The sequence below is a fragment of the Garra rufa genome, chromosome 23, assembly GCF_049309525.1.
Source record: "Garra rufa chromosome 23, GarRuf1.0, whole genome shotgun sequence".
NCBI classification, from domain to species: domain Eukaryota; kingdom Metazoa; phylum Chordata; class Actinopteri; order Cypriniformes; family Cyprinidae; genus Garra; species Garra rufa.
This window is the reverse complement of record NC_133383.1, coordinates 28,518,901-28,538,813: the sequence shown is the minus strand read 5'-3', so window position 1 is coordinate 28,538,813 and position 19,913 is coordinate 28,518,901. Positions and strand designations below refer to the sequence as shown.

At 37.4% G+C, this 19,913-nt stretch overlaps 1 protein-coding gene across 1 annotated transcript in view; it reads right to left on the bottom strand.

Moving 5' to 3' along the window:
- Window positions 1-10,110: 10,110 nt before the first annotated feature.
- The window catches only part of cntfr (ciliary neurotrophic factor receptor), a 224,117-nt gene continuing 214,314 nt past the window's right edge, over window positions 10,111-19,913 (bottom strand). The window contains exons 8-9 of the mRNA XM_073829745.1: window positions 15,041-15,158; window positions 10,111-11,259 (exon numbers count right to left, since the gene is read on the bottom strand). Coding sequence (XP_073685846.1) covers window position 11,259; window positions 15,041-15,158 — 119 coding nt within the window. The 3' untranslated portion in view covers window positions 10,111-11,258. The remainder of the gene's footprint in view (window positions 11,260-15,040; window positions 15,159-19,913) is intronic.

Genomic DNA, 19,913 nt, shown 5'->3' with positions numbered 1-19,913 from the left:
CCGCTCTCCCCTACTCTCATGCTTGTTGGTTCGAAAAACGCATTATTTTCACACAATTTACATTATTACAATAGCTTTCTCCCCAGACTGGCACAAATGGCTCAATTAGTTCCGGGTTTGATGAAAGCCTTAGTGATGGGTCGTTCTTGAACGATTCGTTCATTTTGAACGAATCGTTAATGTGACTCGGGAAGAACGAGTCGTCTCGGGAGTGATTCGTTCAGTCGCGCATGCGCAATTGCGCAACTATGAACGAACGACTCAAACCCGAAAGACTCGAGAGATGAACTAATCAATTCTGTTTCCGGCTCCAGCAGCATAGGTAAAGCGTATGGGGCTGTCACGTGATGAACGAACGACTCAAACCCGAAAGACTCGAGAGATGAACGAATCCATTCTATTTCCGGCTCAGATCGCGTTAGTTAAGTAAATATGGAGCTGTCACGTGATGAACGAACGACTCAAACCCGGACAGATAGAGGTGAGGGAGTTAATCATAGACTGAAGACCCAGGTAAAAATGAATTAGTCTCTTATGTTTCTAATAGCATTATAGTTTTGTCTTGTTTGTAGTGTGATCAACGTTTGTATAAGCAGTACATGTGTTATGGAAGTAACACGTAGCTTTTTTATTATATTATGGTAAAATGAACGGAATGAACGAAATGACTCGAAAAAAGATTCGTTCATTTTGCTGAACGAGACTCAAAGATCCGAGTCTGTAAAATGATCCGAACTTCCCATCACTAGAAAGCCTGCCTTACGAAAAACAAAATGTGTTGTGATTGGTTAGCAGTCCCACTGCGTTGTGATTGGCAAACAGCTTAGACGTGTTTCAGTCCTGCCACGCCCCTTCCCAAAGTAGCAACTTCAGTTTACAACTGTTAGTGCAAGCTAGATATTTTTCTTACAAAACCACATTGGTTCGCTACAGGAGGCTTTTATTGACCCCCCCCCAGAGCCATGTGAGGCTATTTTTATTATGGATCGATGCACTTTATTGGACTTGTTTTGGACTGATGGAGAGAAACACCAGTCTCTGCCATTCTAAAGCTTAGGAGTTCCAGGATTTTTAATATAACTCTGATTGCATTCATCTGAAAGAAGGAAGTCATACAGTGCCTTGCAAAACCATTCATACCCCTTCATTTTTTTTCACATTTTGGTTTGTTGCAGCATTATGTTAAACTGCTTTAAATTAGTTTTCCCCACATCAACTTACACTCCATACACCATAACGATGACAAAGCAAAAACCAGATTGGCAAATTTTACAGATTTATTAAAAATAAAACACTGAAATAAGTAAATTGCATAAGTATTCATACCCTTAACTCAGTACGTAGTTGAAGCACCTTTACAGCCTCAAGTCTTTATGGGTATGATGTGACAAGCTTTGCACATCTGCATTTGGCAATTATCTGCCATTCTTTGCCTCACTTTTTCACCTCTCAAGCTCTGTCAGCTTGGATGGGGGCTGGCAGATATTTTCTACAGTCCTAGTTGTTCCAATCGTCTTCCATTATGGATAATGGAGGCTACATGCTTCTGTGAACCTTCAATGCAGCAGATTTTTTTCTGAACTCTTCCCTAGATCATTGCCTTAACACAAGTCTGTCACTGAGCTCTACAGGCAGTTATCTTGATCTCAGGACTTGTTTTTTGCTCTGATATGCATTTTCAGCTGTTAGACCTTTTCTGAGAGGTGTGTGCCTTTCTAAATCAGACTCATTCAAATGAATTTGCCACAGTTTAACTCCCTTCGAAGTGTAGTGACATCTAGGAGCAATATGAATGCTCCTGAGCTAAATTTCAAGTGTCCCAGAAAAGGGTATGAATACTTATGCAACAGGATCTTTTCAGTTTTTTATTTCTAATTTGCAAAGTTGTTACAAACTTGTTTTGTGCTTTGTCATTATGGTGTATGAGATGTAGATTGATGTGGAAAAAAGTAATTTAAAGCAGTATAACATAATGCTGCAACAAAACAAAATGTGAAAAAAATGAAGGGGTATGAATAATTTTGCAAGGCACTGTATACACCTAGGATGCATGGAGGGTGAGTAAATAATATGCTACAGTAGTTTCCATTGCAGTTTTGTAAAATATTCCTTTTTTGAATTGCCTGAAATAAAAAACAACTTTTTTGTGATATATGATAGTTTTTGTAAAATTTAAGTGTTTTCTTTTTCAGTTTACTCAATTTGAAACGTAACGAAAACGCAGATACTCCTGTCTTCCACTAGAGCTGCTTCTGTCAGTTTTGTGGGGGTCAACCATCTCTGATATTACTAGTCACTGTCAGTATGGATTCAGGCAATAGTCAGTAATAAAAAACAGGCTCGACTTCATGCAGACAATACGTCTTGTGAACGGGACATTTCAATACTCACACCTGTAAGTAAATGTGGTCATCAATCCTAAACACTGACAGTCTGAATGTGGCTTGTCAGTCATTTCAGAGCCAGCAGGAGATATTTGGTTCCTCACGAAAAATCTCTTGTATGGCTTCAGAAGAATATAGCGCACAGCTTTATTTTATTTACGTAACGGTGCTTTTGCAATATTAGAAGCAAGTCATGGATTTGAAACGACTGGGTGAGTAAATGATTCAAATTTGCTATCTCTGGTAAACTTCAACAGATTGGTATTTGCAAGCATGCACAAATTACTTAAATTACAGCCTACAAAAAAGATATGAAGAAAAAAAGTAAAGAGCCATTTATACAAATCACTACTGCAAGAGTGTTTTATGGTTTTATGGATGTTTTGCAGAGACGCAGGATGGTTTAATTGAACGTTTCAGATGCCAGCATCTGTAATCTTCCTCAACCTCATCTTCCAGTGTTAGCTCACAGTCAAAGGAAAACATTTATCATGAGACTTTATCCACACTCTTTAATAGTCAGAAGGGTGGCTTTTATTAGATTAGTGGTTTTCAGCTGGCAGGTCGTTGCGGGTCATTTTGGTTCAAAACAGAAGACAGTTTGGCAAATGCATATAGCCGCATTTCGTATGTTATGCTTGAATCCACTGATGGTTGGGTTTAGGAGTGGACCTTTATGGGTACTGTTATTCAAAAAATTTAATCTATATGAACTCAGTACTTTGTAAAATAGATATGTTTTCTTGTGTGATTGAGTTGGTGGTGAAAAAATGTGAAATGGGTGATTCCTGGGATTCGGTAATATTCTAAAGTGGTGGTTCACCAAAATTAATAGTTTGAAGCTTTTCACAATATTTAGGTATGTCCATTATAATGAATAAAAAATAATTATTGCATTTTAATTATTTTAGCATAAAATGATGTTTTATATTTATCTTAAACCAAGCATTTTGCCATGTCCCTGAGGCACTTCAGTGAGATTGTACCTAAAAAAATTGAAACAAAATGTGCATAGTGTCTGTGATTTTGGCAATAATGTAACAATTTATTTGTGTTCCTTTTTTGTGAATAATATTTTTCTATAAAACTGCAAGGGACAATACTATAGAAATGAAACTTGGATATATTTTAGAGTAGTCAATGTACAGCTTGTATAGCAGTATAGATTTACTGTCCTCTGAAAAAAAAAAAAAAACTCAACATACAGCCATTATTGTCAAAATAGCTGACAAAAAATGTGAGTACACCCTAAGTGAATTTGTCCAAAGTGTTGATATATTGTGTTAGCACCATTGTTATCTGGCACTGCCTTAATCATCCTGGGCATGGAATTGACCACAGCTGCACAGTTTGTTGCTGGGATCCTCTTCCACTCCTCTTTCTGCTTGAGGATGCCCCACAGGTGCTTAATAGGGTTCAGGTCTGGAGACATACTTGGCCACCCCATCACCTTCACCTTCAGCTTCCTCAGCAAGGCAGTTGTCCTCTTGGTAGTGTGTTTAGGATCGTTATCATGTTGGAAAACTGCCGTTCAACCTATTTTCTGAAGGGAAGGCATCATGTTCTGCTTCAGAATGTACAGTCGTGGCCAAAAGTTTTGAGAATTACATAAATATTGGAAATTGGAAAATTTGCAGCTAAATTTTTTATAATAGCAATTTGCATATACTCCAGAATGTTATGAAGAGTGATCAGATGAATTGCATAGTCCTTCTTTGCCATGAAAATGAACTTAATCCCGAAAAAAACTTTCCACTAAATTTCATTGCTGTCATTAAAGGACCTGCTGAGATCATTTCAGTAATCGTCTTGTTAACTCAGGTGAGAATGTTGACGAGCACAAGGCTGGAGATCATTATGTCAGGCTGATTGGGTTAGAATGGCAGACTTGACATGTTAAAAGGAGGGTGATGCTTGAAATTATTGTTCTTCCATTGTTAACCATGGTGACCTGCAAAGAAACACGTGCAGCCATCATTGCGTTGCATAAAAATGGCTTCACAGGCAAGGATATTGTGGCTACTAAGATTGCACCTAAATCAACAATTTATAGGATCATCAAGAACTTCAAGGAAAGAGGTTCAATTCTTGTTAAGAAGGCTTCAGGGCATCCAGAAAGTCCAGCAAGCGCCAGGATCGTCTCCTAAAGAGGATTTAGCTGCGGGATCGGAGTGCCACCAGTGCAGAGCTTGCTCCAACAGCAACTTCTTCCAACAATCCAACAACAGTTTGGTGAAGAACAATGCATTTTCCAGCACAATGGAGCACCGTGCCATAAGGCAAAAGTGATAACTAAGTGGCTCGGGGACCAAAACGTTGAAATTTTAGGTCCATGGCCTGGAAAATCCCCAGATCTTAATCCCATTGAGAACTTGTGGTCAATCCTCAAGAGGCGGGTGGACAAACAAAAACCCACTAATTCTGACAAACTCCAAGAAGTGATTATGAAAGAATGGGTTGCTATCAGTCAGGATTTGGCCCAGAAGTTGATTGAGAGCATGCCCAGTCGAATTGCAGAGGTCCTGAAAAAGAAGAGCCAACACTGCAAATACTGACTCTTTGCATAAATGTCATGTAATTGTCGATAAAAGCCTTTGAAACGTATGAAGTGCTTGTAATTATATTTCAGTACATCACAGAAACAACTGAAACAAAGATCTAAAAGCAGTTTAGCAGCACACTTTGTGAAAACTAATATTTGTGTCATTCTCAAAACTTTTGGCCACGACTGCACAGTACATAATGGAATCCATGTTTCTCTCAATGAACTGCAGCTCCCCAGAACCAGCAGCACTCATGCAACCCCAGACCATGATATTACCACCACCATGCTTGACTGTAGGTAAGACACAATTTTCTTGCTACTCCTCACCTGGGCATCCCCACACATGCTGGACACCATCTGAGCCAAACACGTTTATCTTATAGTCTCATCAGATCACAGGACATGGTTCCAGTAATTCATGCTCTTGGACAGGTTGTCTTCAGCAAACTGTTTGCAGGCTTTCTTGTGAGACAGCTTCAGATGAGGCTTCCTTCTGGGACGACGCCTATGCAAATCGGCGTGTTGCAGTGTGCGGTGTATGGTCTGAGCACTGACAAGCCGACCTTCTACTTCTGCAATCTGACGCACAGAACGAGTGCTCAACTTCGTTGATCGTCACTTGCAAGGCCTGTTCCGATTGAAACCCGTCTTGGAAACCCTCTATATGACCCTGACCACCGTACTGTAACTCAGTTTCTGGGTGTTACTGAACCTCTAATAGCTTTGGCCATCTTTGTGGAGAGCAACAATTCTAATTCTCAAATCCTTAGTTCTTTGCCATGAGATGCCTTGTTGAACATCCAGTGGTCAGTATGAGAGAATTGTACATAAAGCATCAAATTTTGACTGCTCTAATACAAGATACACAACTGTGTATGGTCTTGTCAAGCAGACAAAAACATAAACTGTATGTTGAGTTATTTTCAGAGGACAGTAAATCTATACTGCGATACAAGCTGCACATTGACTACTCTAAAATATATCCAAGTTTAATTTCTATAATATTGTCCCTCGAGAAGATATACTGAAATGGTTGCTGAAATGTGAGGGGTGTTCTCACTTTTGTGACATACTGTATGTAGTCAGCTGCAAATATGGTTTGACCCCAAAAAAATTCTAACAAAAGGTTTCTCAGTGGTTTACAGTAGTATCAGATGTACTTAAAAACATACTAAAAGTTTACCAAAGTTTGACTCCAAGAAAGGCCCCATTTTCAAAATGGCGGCCGTCAGGTCCTTAAAATGACCATTACTCCTTTATATTCCTCCTAGACCAGGAATACTGGTGCCTGATACATGTTTTGGCCATGTAATATTTTAATTAGCATATTTGCATGATAGATACAGGTAAATTATAAAATTAAAATATAAATATCTAAATTAAAATGTCGTGGAAAAGTTAATTTATTTCAGTAATTCAACTCAAATTGTGAAGCTCGTGTATTAAAGGAGTCATCGGATGCCCATTTTCCACAAGTTCATATGATTCTTTAGGGTCTTAATGAAAAGTCTGCAATATACTTTGGTTAAAAATTCTCAATAGTAGTGTAAAAAAACACCCTTTTACCTTGTCAAAATCAGCTCTGCAAAATATCAGCTCATTTTATCGCATGGGCCCTTTAAATGCAAATGAGCTCTGCTCGCCCCGCCCCTCTCTGCTGAGGGATTAGGATCTGTAATGTTTAGTTTAGCCACGTTTAGCTGCATTTAGCCGTGTTTATCGGTGAAACTTGCCAACGAGCACATTATTAAGATTCACACGAACAGAGACGCATATGTAGATCGGGATCGGCGCTTTCCTTTTAAAAACGAAAGTAACGTTGTCCTCTACCTCTTAAGCAGCTCAGATGTTGGGAGCAAATGACTACTGCTATGTTCATTATTACATCCAACAACAGAACACCTCAATCACTCAATTAGAGTCTTCCTCTGCACCTGATTCACACAATGGCGATCGGAGTCAGACTGTTTCAGCTCGGTGAGGGCGGATCTAAGGTAAGACGCTCATGTCAATCTACTATCGTGGGAGTGGCCTCTGTTGGTGTTCCGTCACAACGACAAGATGCTGAGAATGACCCAATTTTAAAAAGGGGATATTACTTTTAAAGATTAAAAAAATACCACTGGGTGGATTTTTATCATTGTAGGGTGGTTGTGTACACAAACTGCTAACACACATTAATGCTCAAACAAAATCTAAAAGTTAGTTTTGCGTCCGATGACCCCTTTAAATAAATTAATTTCACACAGACTGAAGTAGTTTAAGTCTTTGGTTCTTTTAATCGTGATGATTTGGCTCATATTTAACAAAAACCCACCAATTCACTATCTCAACAAATTAGAATATGCTGACTTGCAAATCAGCTAATCAACTCAAAACACCTGCAAAGGTTTTCTGAGTCTTCAAAATGGTCTCTTAGTTTGGTTCACTAAGCTACACAATCATGGGGAAGACTGTTGATCTGAAAGTTGTTCAGAAGACAATCATTGACACCCTTCACAAGGAGGGTAAGCCACAAACATTCATTGCCAAAGAAGCTGGCTGTTCACAGAGTGCTGTATCCAAGCATGTTAACAGAAAGTTAAGTGGAAGGAAAAAGTGTGGAAGAAAAAGATGCACAACCAACCGAGAGAACCGCAGCCTTGAGAGGCTTGTGAAGCAAAATCGATTCAAGAATTTGGGTGAATTTCACAAGGAATAGACTGGACTTGCGTCAAGGCATCAAGAGCCACCACACACAGACATGTCAAGGAATTTGGCTACAGTTGTCATATTCCTCTTGTTAAGCCACTCCTGAACCACAGACAACGTCAGAGTCGTCTTACCTGGGCCAAGGAGAAGAAGAAATGAACTGTTGCCCAGTGCTCCAAAGTCCTCTTTTCAGATGAGAGCAAGGTCCTGGAGTCCGGAGGAAGGGTGGAGAAGCTCATAGCCCAAGTTGCTTGAAGTCCAGTGTTAAGTTTCCACAGTCGGTGATGATTTGGGGTGCAATGTCATCTGCTGGTGTTGGTCCACTGTATTTTTTTGAAAACCAAGTCACTGCACCCGTTTACCAAGAAATTTTAGAGCACTTCATGCTTTCTTCTGCTGACCAGCTTTTTAAAGATGCTGATTTCATTTTCCAACAGGATTTGGTACCTGTCCACACTGTCAAAAGCACCAAAAGTTGGTTAAATGACCATGGTGTTGGTGTGCTTGACTGGCCAGCAAACTCACCAGACCTGAACCCCATAGAGAATCTATGGGGTATTGTCAAGAGGAAAACGAGAAACAAGAGACCAAAAAATGCAGATGAGCTGAAGGCCACTGTCAAAGAAACCTGGGCTTCCATACCACCTCAGCAGTGCCACAGACTGATCACCTCCGCTGAATTGAGGCAGTAATTAAAACAAAAGAAGTATTGAGTACATATACAGTAAATGGACATACTTTCCAGAAGGCCAACAATTCACTAAAAAGTTTTTTTTTATTAGTCTTATGAAGTATTCTAATTTGTTGAGATAGTGAATTGGTGGGTTTTTGTTAAATGTGAGGCAAATCATCACAATTAAAAAAAACCAAAGACTTAAACTACTTCAGTCTGTGTGCAGTGAATTTATTTAATACACAAGTTTCACAATTTAAGTTGAATTACTGAAATGAATGAACTTTTCCACAACATTCTAATTTATTGAGATGCACCTGAAAGTGATTACAAGTACAATTATATATTATAGCAACTTGAAATAAGTGACCATTTAGAGGGTTCACACACAGGCCTCTGTTCGGGCTAATTCAGAGGTTTTTTTATGATCCAAGTTATACAGCTCCAATTTAAGGAACTTTTGGGTGCAGTAACTTTTACATTGAATGTCAAGTCTGTGTTTTAGAAGAAAAAAAAGAGCTGTATGTGTCCAAAAACATGTACTGAGTAGGAGTTACATGACATAGGCTAAATCGTTTAAAACTCTGGTTCACCCCAAACAAAGATAAAACCTTACAGTAATCTCACAACATCATGTATTCCATAAGTATGTAATCATGTCTGTGCAATTTAGACGAGTCCAATGGATTCATAGACCCAGAAAACATTGGGTTAGACACCAAGATTACTTGGCTAGGTCAAATAATGAAGGAGTTAGGATATTTTAAGGGTTTTCTGCCCATCTTGGACGCCATCTTGAAAATGACACCTTTCCTAGTGGTCAAACTTTGGTAAACTTTTAGTATGTTATTAAGGACACCTAATACTACAAAAAAACAGCTGAGAAACCTTTTGTTAGAATTTTTTTGGGGTTAGGTGTTTTTTTTTTTCATATATGCAGCGGCCTAATGGTCTACTCTCATTGCATGAGGAACAGTGGCCATTTTAAGTGAAAACCTCAACCCCATCACAAATATATGGATTTCTCATTGTTATGGGGTTGTAAACCTGTGACTTGGTTGAGTTATTTACTTAATTTATTAATAATTTTAATAAAAAAAACTTTGACAAGCATCCTACATCAGAAATTGCACCCACATTTTCAGCAGAAAGACAGTGTTGGGCATGCAGATATGTTGACCCAGAAATAAGGGGATGATATGAGAGAGAAACAAAACCAAAAATTTAAATTGAAGGCAGTGTAAACCTTCAAATGTGTTACAGACTTCAACCCTGTCACATTAATATTTTTAGAAAAATAGACAATTAATACAATTAAGAATGAAAGCATTTCTTGCGGATTACTGTCTGACATGTTAAGGACTAAACCAATAAAATTGTGGTTTTAGTTCATTTACTTCTAAATGAAAAAATATTTTTTTATAAAAATAAAGACAACATAGACAAACGTGTATTTTCAGCTTCACTATTGCAAAAATGTGACAAATATGATATATGTAAATGTTTTATAACATGGTCTGTGTAAAATCCTTTTTTATTATTATTATTAATATTAATATTAATAATAAAAAGTTGTTAATGCCTGAGGTGGGAAAATATGTTTTTTTTTTTCTTGGAGGTTTGACATGCCTAATAATGTGGGGTATTTAGAAAAGGAATCATACGTAATTATTCCATGTTGAAATGTTACCTAATCCCAGGAATGAATTCATTTGTCACTTGATAAAAGTTAGGTAACATGTTTGTTGGCTCGCCACTTGAGGTCCAATATAAAACATTCAATGCTAGACATGAACAAAAAGACTGACAGGTTCTACTCATTGTGAAATGGTCACATTTAATGAACAACTTCTCATTTTATATACATCTATAAAAAGAACCCAGATACAGGTTACAAGAATCTAAAGCTAATACATACATTATTAAATAATAAACTTTTCTCATGTTAAAGATACATATCATAGTTTACAAAATATGATCAAGGAGAATTAAGCAATTATGAAGGTTTGAAGAAGAAAAAAAAGCAAAGCACAAACAAAAAACAAATCTAAGGTTCTAAAATTATATTTTATTCAATGATAACCAAATAGAAAGCAAAATTTCTTGAAGAAGGTAGTATTAAACTGTGATACTGACTAGAAAAGTCTGCAAAAACAGATGGTGAAAGGCAAATAGGCAAAGAATGAAAATATGTTTCCGAGCGGTGCTTAATCTTCAGGTGGTCTGACACGACACGTTGTTCTTCCTGTTACAAAAGGCGGTCCAGAACAGTCCAAACCAATTTGTTATTTACAGTTTCAACTTCTCTGTGTTCAGGGGCCAAAAGAATGATAAAAGAAAGAGGTAAACAAAAAGAATACAACAGATATCAAATAATGGCCTTCAAAATAAATGTGTTACTCCTCAGTCTTTGAAGCTCGTGAAGATTTTGTACTGCCAGTTGCAATCCCTTACAGACACAGGTTTGGGGAAGCTAGGGATCATGTGGAAAAAAAGAAAAACAGTCCAAGTCTTTGGCATGATGAGTTAGCTGTATGTCGTGGAAATCGATGTTACACAAAATGAGCTTTCTCTGTCCTAGGAACGGTTTGAAGGATCCAAATAGGGTGGAAAATCTCGTGGCAAACAAAAAAGAAGGTGGATGCGATTCGTTTTGTTGGTTTGTTGGTTTTCTTTTTGTGCTGCCAAGCAGGTGAGTCTCGTGTCCCCAAATCTTTTGCTCCCCTGGGGTTCGGTTCCTGTGTCTGCGTCTGGCCTTCCGTCAGCTGTCGGAGATGTTGAAATGTTTTATTGTTCTTTTGTCTTCCTTTTGTAAATGTCAGCATTTATTAATCTTTCTAGGTCTTTTTTCTTTCGTGAGAAAAAGAACTTGAATTAAATTATCAATGCACGATATCTATTAACATGTGCAAAATAGAAATAGAAGACTCCTCATTTTTTTTTCCACAGGAATGAAGCTTACACATCTGGAAAAAAAAGAAAGAAAAGAAAATATATGTTAGCTTTGTGCGTTCATATTCATATCTTTACTTCAAGGGCAAAAATGCATCTTGGGCAGTAATGTTCAATGATAACCATAGCATTCTCCAAAATATCATTTATTTTACCATCTAAATAAATAAATACAGTTGAGGTCAAAAGTTTACACCCCCCTTTCGGAATCTGCAAAATGTTAATTATTTTACCGAAATAATACAAAATGCATGTTTTTGTTTATTTAGTACTGACCTGAATAAGATATTTCACATAAAAGATGTTTAAAATAATAGTTGAATTTATAAAAAGTGTAATTCTACAGAAGTTCAAACCCTCACTGATTAGAAAACATTTTGAATTTGAAGATCAGGGTAAATGTAATTTATTTTGCCTTCTGGGAAACATGTAAGTATCTTCTGAAGCCTTTGAAGAGAAGTACTAAATTAAACAAATATGATATTTAGCCAAAAAGAAAAAAAAATATATATAGATCTTCATTCTGTTCAAAAGTTTTCACTCTCTGGCTCATAATGCAGGTTTTTTTCCTACTGGAGCATCAGTGAGTGTTTAAACCTTCTGTAATAGTTGCATATGAGTCCCTCAGTTGTCCTCAGTGTGAAAAGATGGATCTCAAAATCATACAGTCATTGTTTGAAAGGGTTCAAATACACAAAAATGCTGGACAACCAAAGAATTTGTGGGACCTGAAGACAGTTTAACTGTTCAGGACAAACAAGGGACTCTTGAACAACTATCAGAAAAAAAAAAAAAAAAAAAAAAAAAAAAAACACAGCTGTGGATCATTCAAGTAACAACACAGTATTAAAAATTGGATGTAAACTTTTAAACCAGGTCATTTTTATAAATTCAACTATTATTTTCTCTTGTGGACTATATGCAAACATATTTTAAGTGAAATATCTTATTCAGGTCAGTACTAAATAAATAACATTTTGCAGATTCTGAAAGGGGGATGTAAACTTTTGACCTCAACTGTAATAATATAGAATGTTAGGGAGAAGCTGACCATTTAAAGGAGATTTATTTTATTTTATTGTGATTTCCATTCATTCCACTTGTGATTTTCAAAATATTCTCACTTAAAAATATTTTATTCTAAATTTATTTGCATAAATGATGGGCAATACAACAAACATGGTATATAAATAATTTACCATTTAAATAATACACAATTTTTTTTTTCACGTCAGCATTATAACAGTTATATTTGTGGCATAACTGCAATGAAAAGTAGTGTGGAGAAAGATATGCTTAATTGTCATGAAATGTCCCTAAAGTAGGCTACATTTTCTTCACACACACAAATTGTATTTCTTAGAAACGGTGGTAAAATATGACCCAGAGATGCACTTGACAGGTTTTGCACGATTCACCCATATATAACTTCTGAACCCTTGAACGGCTGCTGGATTTATTCTCCATGATAGTGTAACTTCAAATAAATGCCATAGACGACTCCCTAAACGAATTCCCCAACAGAGCACTTTTATACAGCGGTCAGCCTACTACAGCATAAATTACCAACACAGTATTGCAAATGAGAACAAACAGGGGCCAATGAGAGCAATATCCAAATAGCTCCCACTTCATGCCGGTGGGAAGATGTAATTGGTGAGCAGCCACCCGTGATGCTGCCTTTAATTTTGTCTTGGGCTGTTACGGACTGACCAATTAAATCTTGCTCAAAACGGCTCAGTGTGGAGGTTTAAGGCGAAGGTATTTCTGCGCGTACGTGGCCGTCTCGGGAGGACGAACACATCCTACCCCTGAGGTGCTATCATACACTTCCTCCTGCCTTCCAGCTCCATGCATGAGCTTGCTTTAATTAGAGATAGGCTCGTTATGCCGTGTTGCTGAGTTGGAGATAACAGGCATGCTGTAAACATATGGCCCGAGTGCTAATGAATCTCAGGCTTGTTACTCAACTATCTCCTCCTGCTTTCTGACTCGTGCAGAGGATCGATAAGGTTTATGTGGCTGTAAGCACCAGTAACCAGGTTCGTTCCTTAGTTTCTCAGGGGTTCAGAATGGATTGTGTGGTTCTAATGAGCCGAAGGTCTCTAGTTGGGTGTCTTGTATTGTAACTTGCTGTCAACAAGCTCTACAGTTTTTCAGGACGGACACCACACTGCAATGGTGGCTAAGAGTGTCCATTTCACATAATTACCAGAAAACCCAATAGTCTTTGTTTTGAGAAGGGAACTCTTCTAGTAGTCTGCCAATATCTTGCCCATTAGGTGTAGTACTTACGACTGTCAAGAGCGATAGACAAACACGTTCTGTGAGCACTTGAAAGATGCATAAGTCTGAATGGAGTTAAGACCACCATCTCCAAGACTCAAACCCAGACCAATACCAGATCCACAAAGACCTAAATCAAAACCAGACCCCCTAAGACCAAGATCAATACCAGACCCGAGATATTACGATCAATACCAGACTCCTCAAGACCCAGAACAATACCAGACCACTTTAATACCTACATCACTAACACACCCCAATTACCCAGACCAGACCTCCTAAGATCCAGATCAATACCAGAACCACTAGCTGAACGTATACTTCCTTGTTCGCGTTCCGCTCGGGCTCACGGACTGTTTGCGTGACATAATATTTGTCATCAGTACTGTCGCCGCACAACGTCCTAGTTTGTGTCTGCTTGGAGTTGTACACAGACAATGCATGTGGAAGTGATTCGAAACTTGAAAAGAACGGTCTACAAGATGAAGCTTTAAGACTTAGACCAGACCCTCTAAACTAATACCAGCACATTGTGATCCAGACAAAAGCCAGAACCCTAAAATCCAAACCAAGACAAACACCCGACCCACTAAGATCCAAATCAATACCACAAGCACAAAGATCCAGATCTAGACTAAGACTAGACCTCTTAAAGCCTTCAACTTAACACGGTTCAATGTGGTTTTCAACTAAAACTGGAAACATTTTTATGCATTTTGGCCATTCGTTTGCACAACTACAGAGTTTTGAGGGCCTGAAAATGCAAATTTTTGAGTAGTGAAGTTTTTGAAGACAAAACCACATAGATGTGCGGTCACATTTGCCTTTATAAATGCAGTCATTTAAATAGGAATCTAAAAGATTGGGAATTTCGCATAAGGGCAACCATTTCTTTACTCAAATTTCACAACAAGTTCACGGATCATGGATCATGGATTCTCCATATTGACCAAAAGAAACCTTTATTTATAGAAATTGATTTTTGTGTGAGCTGTGCTTCATGCCTTTTTGCCTTCAAAATTTTGCCAGAAATTTGCTAATGTGACCAAAATTTAAGTCTAATTAAACATTTATAAGTTTTGGTGAACTTTCAGTGAACTACTATAACTTTTAAGACCCAAACCAAGGCACATGAGAGGACTGAAGACCAAAACCACAAAAGACTTCAACTCTGATAATAAGGAGAACAAACATAGCACAGCTCTGGTTACTCACTGAGTTACAATATCTCTGTATGCATAAGTTCCGACTATTAGTTAGTTATTGTTATCTCAAGTGTATTGTGAGCTTGTATTGTGCATAATTAGGAAAAGTGTAGTCCAGCTGCATGAATAATGTGGTAAGCCTCTTACAATATATAAATGCTGTTTCAGAGATAATGCTCGCGCATTGCTCATTGTTCATACCTCATGCATTGTTCACATTGTTTCACTGAAAGCTCATGATCCTTTCTCACATAAGAACAGTGAATGAGATGCATGAAAATAGCGTTGAAATGAGATCACGTACCACATGATGGACAGCAGGACACAAGCCAGGAGCAGGTGGGTTGACCAGAGAAGGGTGGAGCAGGCCGCTGTGGGTTCACCCACTCGGGGTGCGGCTGAAGGTGGTCCAGGGGTGGTTTCTGCCAGGGAAAAAAGAAAATGGTCATTATTTCTAAGTATTTTGACATCCATGGTTCAAGTACTAAATATGGACAAATGAAATGAAATTATTATCTATTAATTTCTTCAAAATATAACATATCATGTCATAAGGTGCAACCAACAACAACACCTACAGACCCTCATGACTACGTGTCAAGGCCAATAAGCTTCGACTTTTATCACTAGGAAAGGTAATTTAAGGTTATTAAATGTCATGTGGTGCAACCATAGTGGTCCATCCACAAAAAAAAAAAAAAACATTTATACACAAATAATGGTTTATTTTTGACAAATATTATGAATTAAGTACATTCATAACAGTAAATACTCCTAGTGTAAGTAAAACATCATATTACTTTTTATTTGGTTACATCACTTTTTCTGGATGGTGTATAGATATTAAATGGTATAAAAGGCATTTAAATTAATGCATAGATGCTGGAAAACAATTTTATAACACCTAATATACAGTCAAGACCAAAATTATTCACACCCCTGGCAAATTCTGACTTAAAGTTACTTTTATTCAACCAGCACGATTTTTTTTTTGACCAGAAATGACACAGGCACAGTTTTATTTACATTTGAACAAAAAGTGGCATGTCCAAAATTATTCATACCCTTTGCAAACTGTCACAGTCTATGGGAAAATCCAAAGTTCTATACCATTCCAAATAATCCAAGCTGTTCTAAAGCATCCTAATTACCCAGATTCACTGGGAACAGCTGTTTTAATAAACTCAACAGGTGAAAAACAGAAGCTCTCTGGTGTTGGTTTGTGGACAGTCATGGCTAAGACAAAGGAGCTCACTGAGGACCTGTGGCTGTGCATTGTGGCTGTTCACAAGTCAGGAAAGAGCTATAAGACCATATCTAAATGTTTTGAAGTTCCAGTGGCTACAGTGCAAAGTATTATTAAAAAATACAAAACGTGTTCCGCACTGTGAAAAATCTCAGAGGACGTGGTCGGAAGCCAAAAGTGACACCTGTGCTGGCCAGGAGGATAGTGAGAGAGGTAAAAAAGAATCAAAGGATCACTACCAAGGCCATCCTGATGAATCTGGGCTCTGCTGGTGGCAACATCTCAAGGCAGACAGTCCAACAGACACTGCACACCGCTGGGTTCCACAGATGCAGACCAAGGAGGACACCACTTCTCCAGATAAGGCACACAAAAGCCTGCTTGGCCTTTGCAAATACTCATCTGTACAAAGAAGACAACTTCTGGGCTTCTGTTTTATGGTGTATGATGTAGCCTTCATTTGGCAAAAAAAAGGAGAAGTCTTCAACCCTAAGAACACCATCCCCACTGTCAAACATGGTGGTGGGAACCTAATGTTTTGGGGATGTTTTTCAGCCGGTGGACCAGGGAACCTAATCACAGTGAACGGCACCATGAAAAAGGAGCAATACATCAAAATTCTCAACAACAACATCAAGAAACTTGGCCTTGGGCACCAGTGGACATTTCAGCACGACAACGACCCAAAACACACAGCAAAAGTGGTGAAGAAATGGTTAGCAGAGAAAAACATTAACATTTTGCAGTGGCCCAGCCAGAGTCCTGACTTAAATCCAAATAAGAAGGAGAGAGCTAAAGATCAGGGTGATGGCAAGGAGACCCTCCAACCTGAAAGGGTTAGAGCTCATCGCTAAAGATAAATGGGCAAAAATACCAGTGGAGACTGGAAACGCTAGAAAGCGTTTGATTGCTGTAATAGCCAATAAAGGCTTTTCTATTAATTATTGAGAAGGGTATGAATAATTTTGGACATGCCACTTTTTGTCAGAATTTGCCAGGGGTATGAATAATTTCGGGCTTGATTGTATCATATAGGCAGTCTCTCCTGTCTAAGTGTTCCAATGATTGAACCAGATTTTAAACCAAGAGTCAAAAGCCTGGTTACATGAGACATTCATCGTAATACACTTAACTATAACTGTAACTCGCAATACAATAGAGTCATAGTTTGAGTTAAGTAGACAACTGCTCCACTGCTGCCTTAACATGTTCTTGTTGTGCATTTGTAATGTGATTGAACTTCACAACTCTAGGTAGATATTACTTATTGTTTCAATATCGCTTGTTTATTTTATTTTTTGTTCAGTGTAGCGATGTGTGAAATAACTCCCTAAAAACACCGCAGATAAAGTAGAATGAGCTGTCTCGCGCAATGACTCTCGTCTCAAATTAAGCAAATAAAATGCTGAAATAACAGAGGCAGAGGAGGAATTATTACAAGGACGTTCTCCTGTTTTACCCAGGAGAAAAGAAAGAAAAGCTTTTAGAGAGAGTGTTTTGACACATGGCTCACAAAACTAGCATGCAATTCTGCTGACTTTTGATTCTTTCCTCCGTTCCAAGTATAGTGTGGATTAAATACGCTGAGTGCATGGAGGGGGTAGAAACTCAATACCGTCTGCTGTATCAAACCGAGCAGGGCAGCCGTCACTAGATATTACTTCTAATAACAGTCATCAAGTTGTCAGTGCTATTTATAAAACAAAATGTACATAGGCTATCACTAGGGTTTTCAAGACAGGATTCTCTTTGTCCGCCCCAAAAGGACCCCAGTATCAATACTCTTCAATCCTAAACTGGGATGCAGTGGAACTAATACAGCATATAGGGCATCAGAGCTAACTGTATTTAGCGTTTTCTCTTTTTTTGGTGGATAAATCACTCAAAATATGTCCATAAAGAGAGTTTGTAAGCAGTACTGTACAAAATCATACAAAACTGGGTTGACTCACACTATAGAATAATAAAAAAGAGATTTCATTAGAAATTGTTCCTTTTGGACCCTATTGGAATTGCTTTCGTATTCTTCTTCTTCTTCTTGGCTAAAGTGAATCGCATTTTTGAGGGCCTAAACATGCTCGGAAATTCACAAAACTTTGCACACGTGCAGAAGTGGAGACAATTTACTTCTGATATGGGTTTCAGAAGCAGGTGTGGCAAAATGGTTCAATAGCGCCACCTATTTACTTTCAACAGAGTGCCCCTCGAGCTACGTTTCACGTACGTGTATGAAATTCGGAAAACACATGTAACACACCAATTCCTACAAAAAAGTCTCCTGGTATGAAATCCGAAACCCAACAGGAAGTCAGTTATTTTGAATTTTCTCAGAAAATTTTGTGTTATTTTTGCCAGGCGTTTCAGTACTCCTCCTACATATTTAATCAGATCAACACCAAATTTGGTCAGTCTAATCTAAAGGCCTTGCGATGTTGCAAAGATCTTGAGTTTTGGTTGAAGTGCGTGTCCATGGCAGCCTGACAAATGAAGATGATTTGCGATGAAACAGGAAGTTGCTATAACTTCCATATAATGTTCGATCTGCCCCACACATTGACTTTAGTTGAGTTGAGTTAATTTGACAAAAATCTTTCTTTTCAAGGAAGGATAACACAATAAAGTTTCATTGACTTTCCTTCATTGTGGTGCTTGCTATAAAAGAGAGAGGAAGAAAATCCTCTTAAAAAATCTGCTCACATACATAAAATAACAAACAAATCTTTATACATTTTAAGACATCCAATCTAAAAACAGTCCATTCATATTTACTCTGAAACCCTGACTATCTGTTAATACCTTGATATCCAAAGGCAGCATATTCCATTCTTTTGCGCTTGAATATTTCACCAATGTTTTAGTAGTTTAGGACACATGCTTATTTGATAAATTTAATTTTAATTAGAATTTATGTGTATGCTTTATTTTTTTTTTATTAACAGTTTTTTTTTTCAAAGCATTGTTAGATGCCAGTGTTTCCTGTCATAGCTATGCAAAGATTTGATTTCAAAAACAGTATCATAGCTAACTATATCTTATGATTTTAAATCAGTATTTAAACTGTATTTAAAATAATTTCAAAGTAAAAATAAATGCTAAAGTCTGATTTTGTGGTGGCTGTGCTTTAAAATTAAATCTTAATTGAAGAGATAAAGGATTTTGAAAGTCTGACAGTAATCAGTGTTGAGTTTAACAGTTAAAAAAATGAATAAGATTTTTCACAAAATTTAACTGAGAAAAGTAATCCAAAAGTAATCAAATGTAAACAGTTACATCACTTTAATAAAGCAATTGAAATAGTTACAGTACTTATGACATTTTAAATAGTGTCATTTGTAATGTGTAATCTGTTTAAGACACATGCTTAATTAAGAAATTTTATTTTAATTATAATTTATGTGTATGCTTTATATTTTTTTTAATTAAGTTTTTTTTAAGTTTCAAGGCATTTTCTTGAAAAAAAAAAATAAATAAATAAAAATTTTTATAACCCTAACTCAAGAGATAAAGGATTTTGAAAGTCTGACAGTGTTGAGCTTAACTGAGAAAAAAAAAAAAATATATTGTTTTATATTGTATCTGCACTGTTTCTGATGAAAGAATCTGCAAGAGTCAGTCAGAGCACATGCTTAACAAAACTATATTGCGCCACTCCGAATGTGAATAATGGAGCTGCAGTACAGTCCATAAAATACGCCGTAGAGTTGAGAACCTGCGCATTGATCGATAAACCGAGATGTGATTTTGAAGGATCCTATGATTGAGGAGAAGAAAAACATAAAAACATGGTTTTAAAGATGAAGCGGCATTCGAAAGCCATTTACTTCAATCACATGATGCATTTCAGGAAAACAGAATTGTCAGTGAGGGAGAAAAATAGTGTAATTTTATTCCGGGAACTTATTGGATGGTGAAAAGTGGCTGAATCCAAACC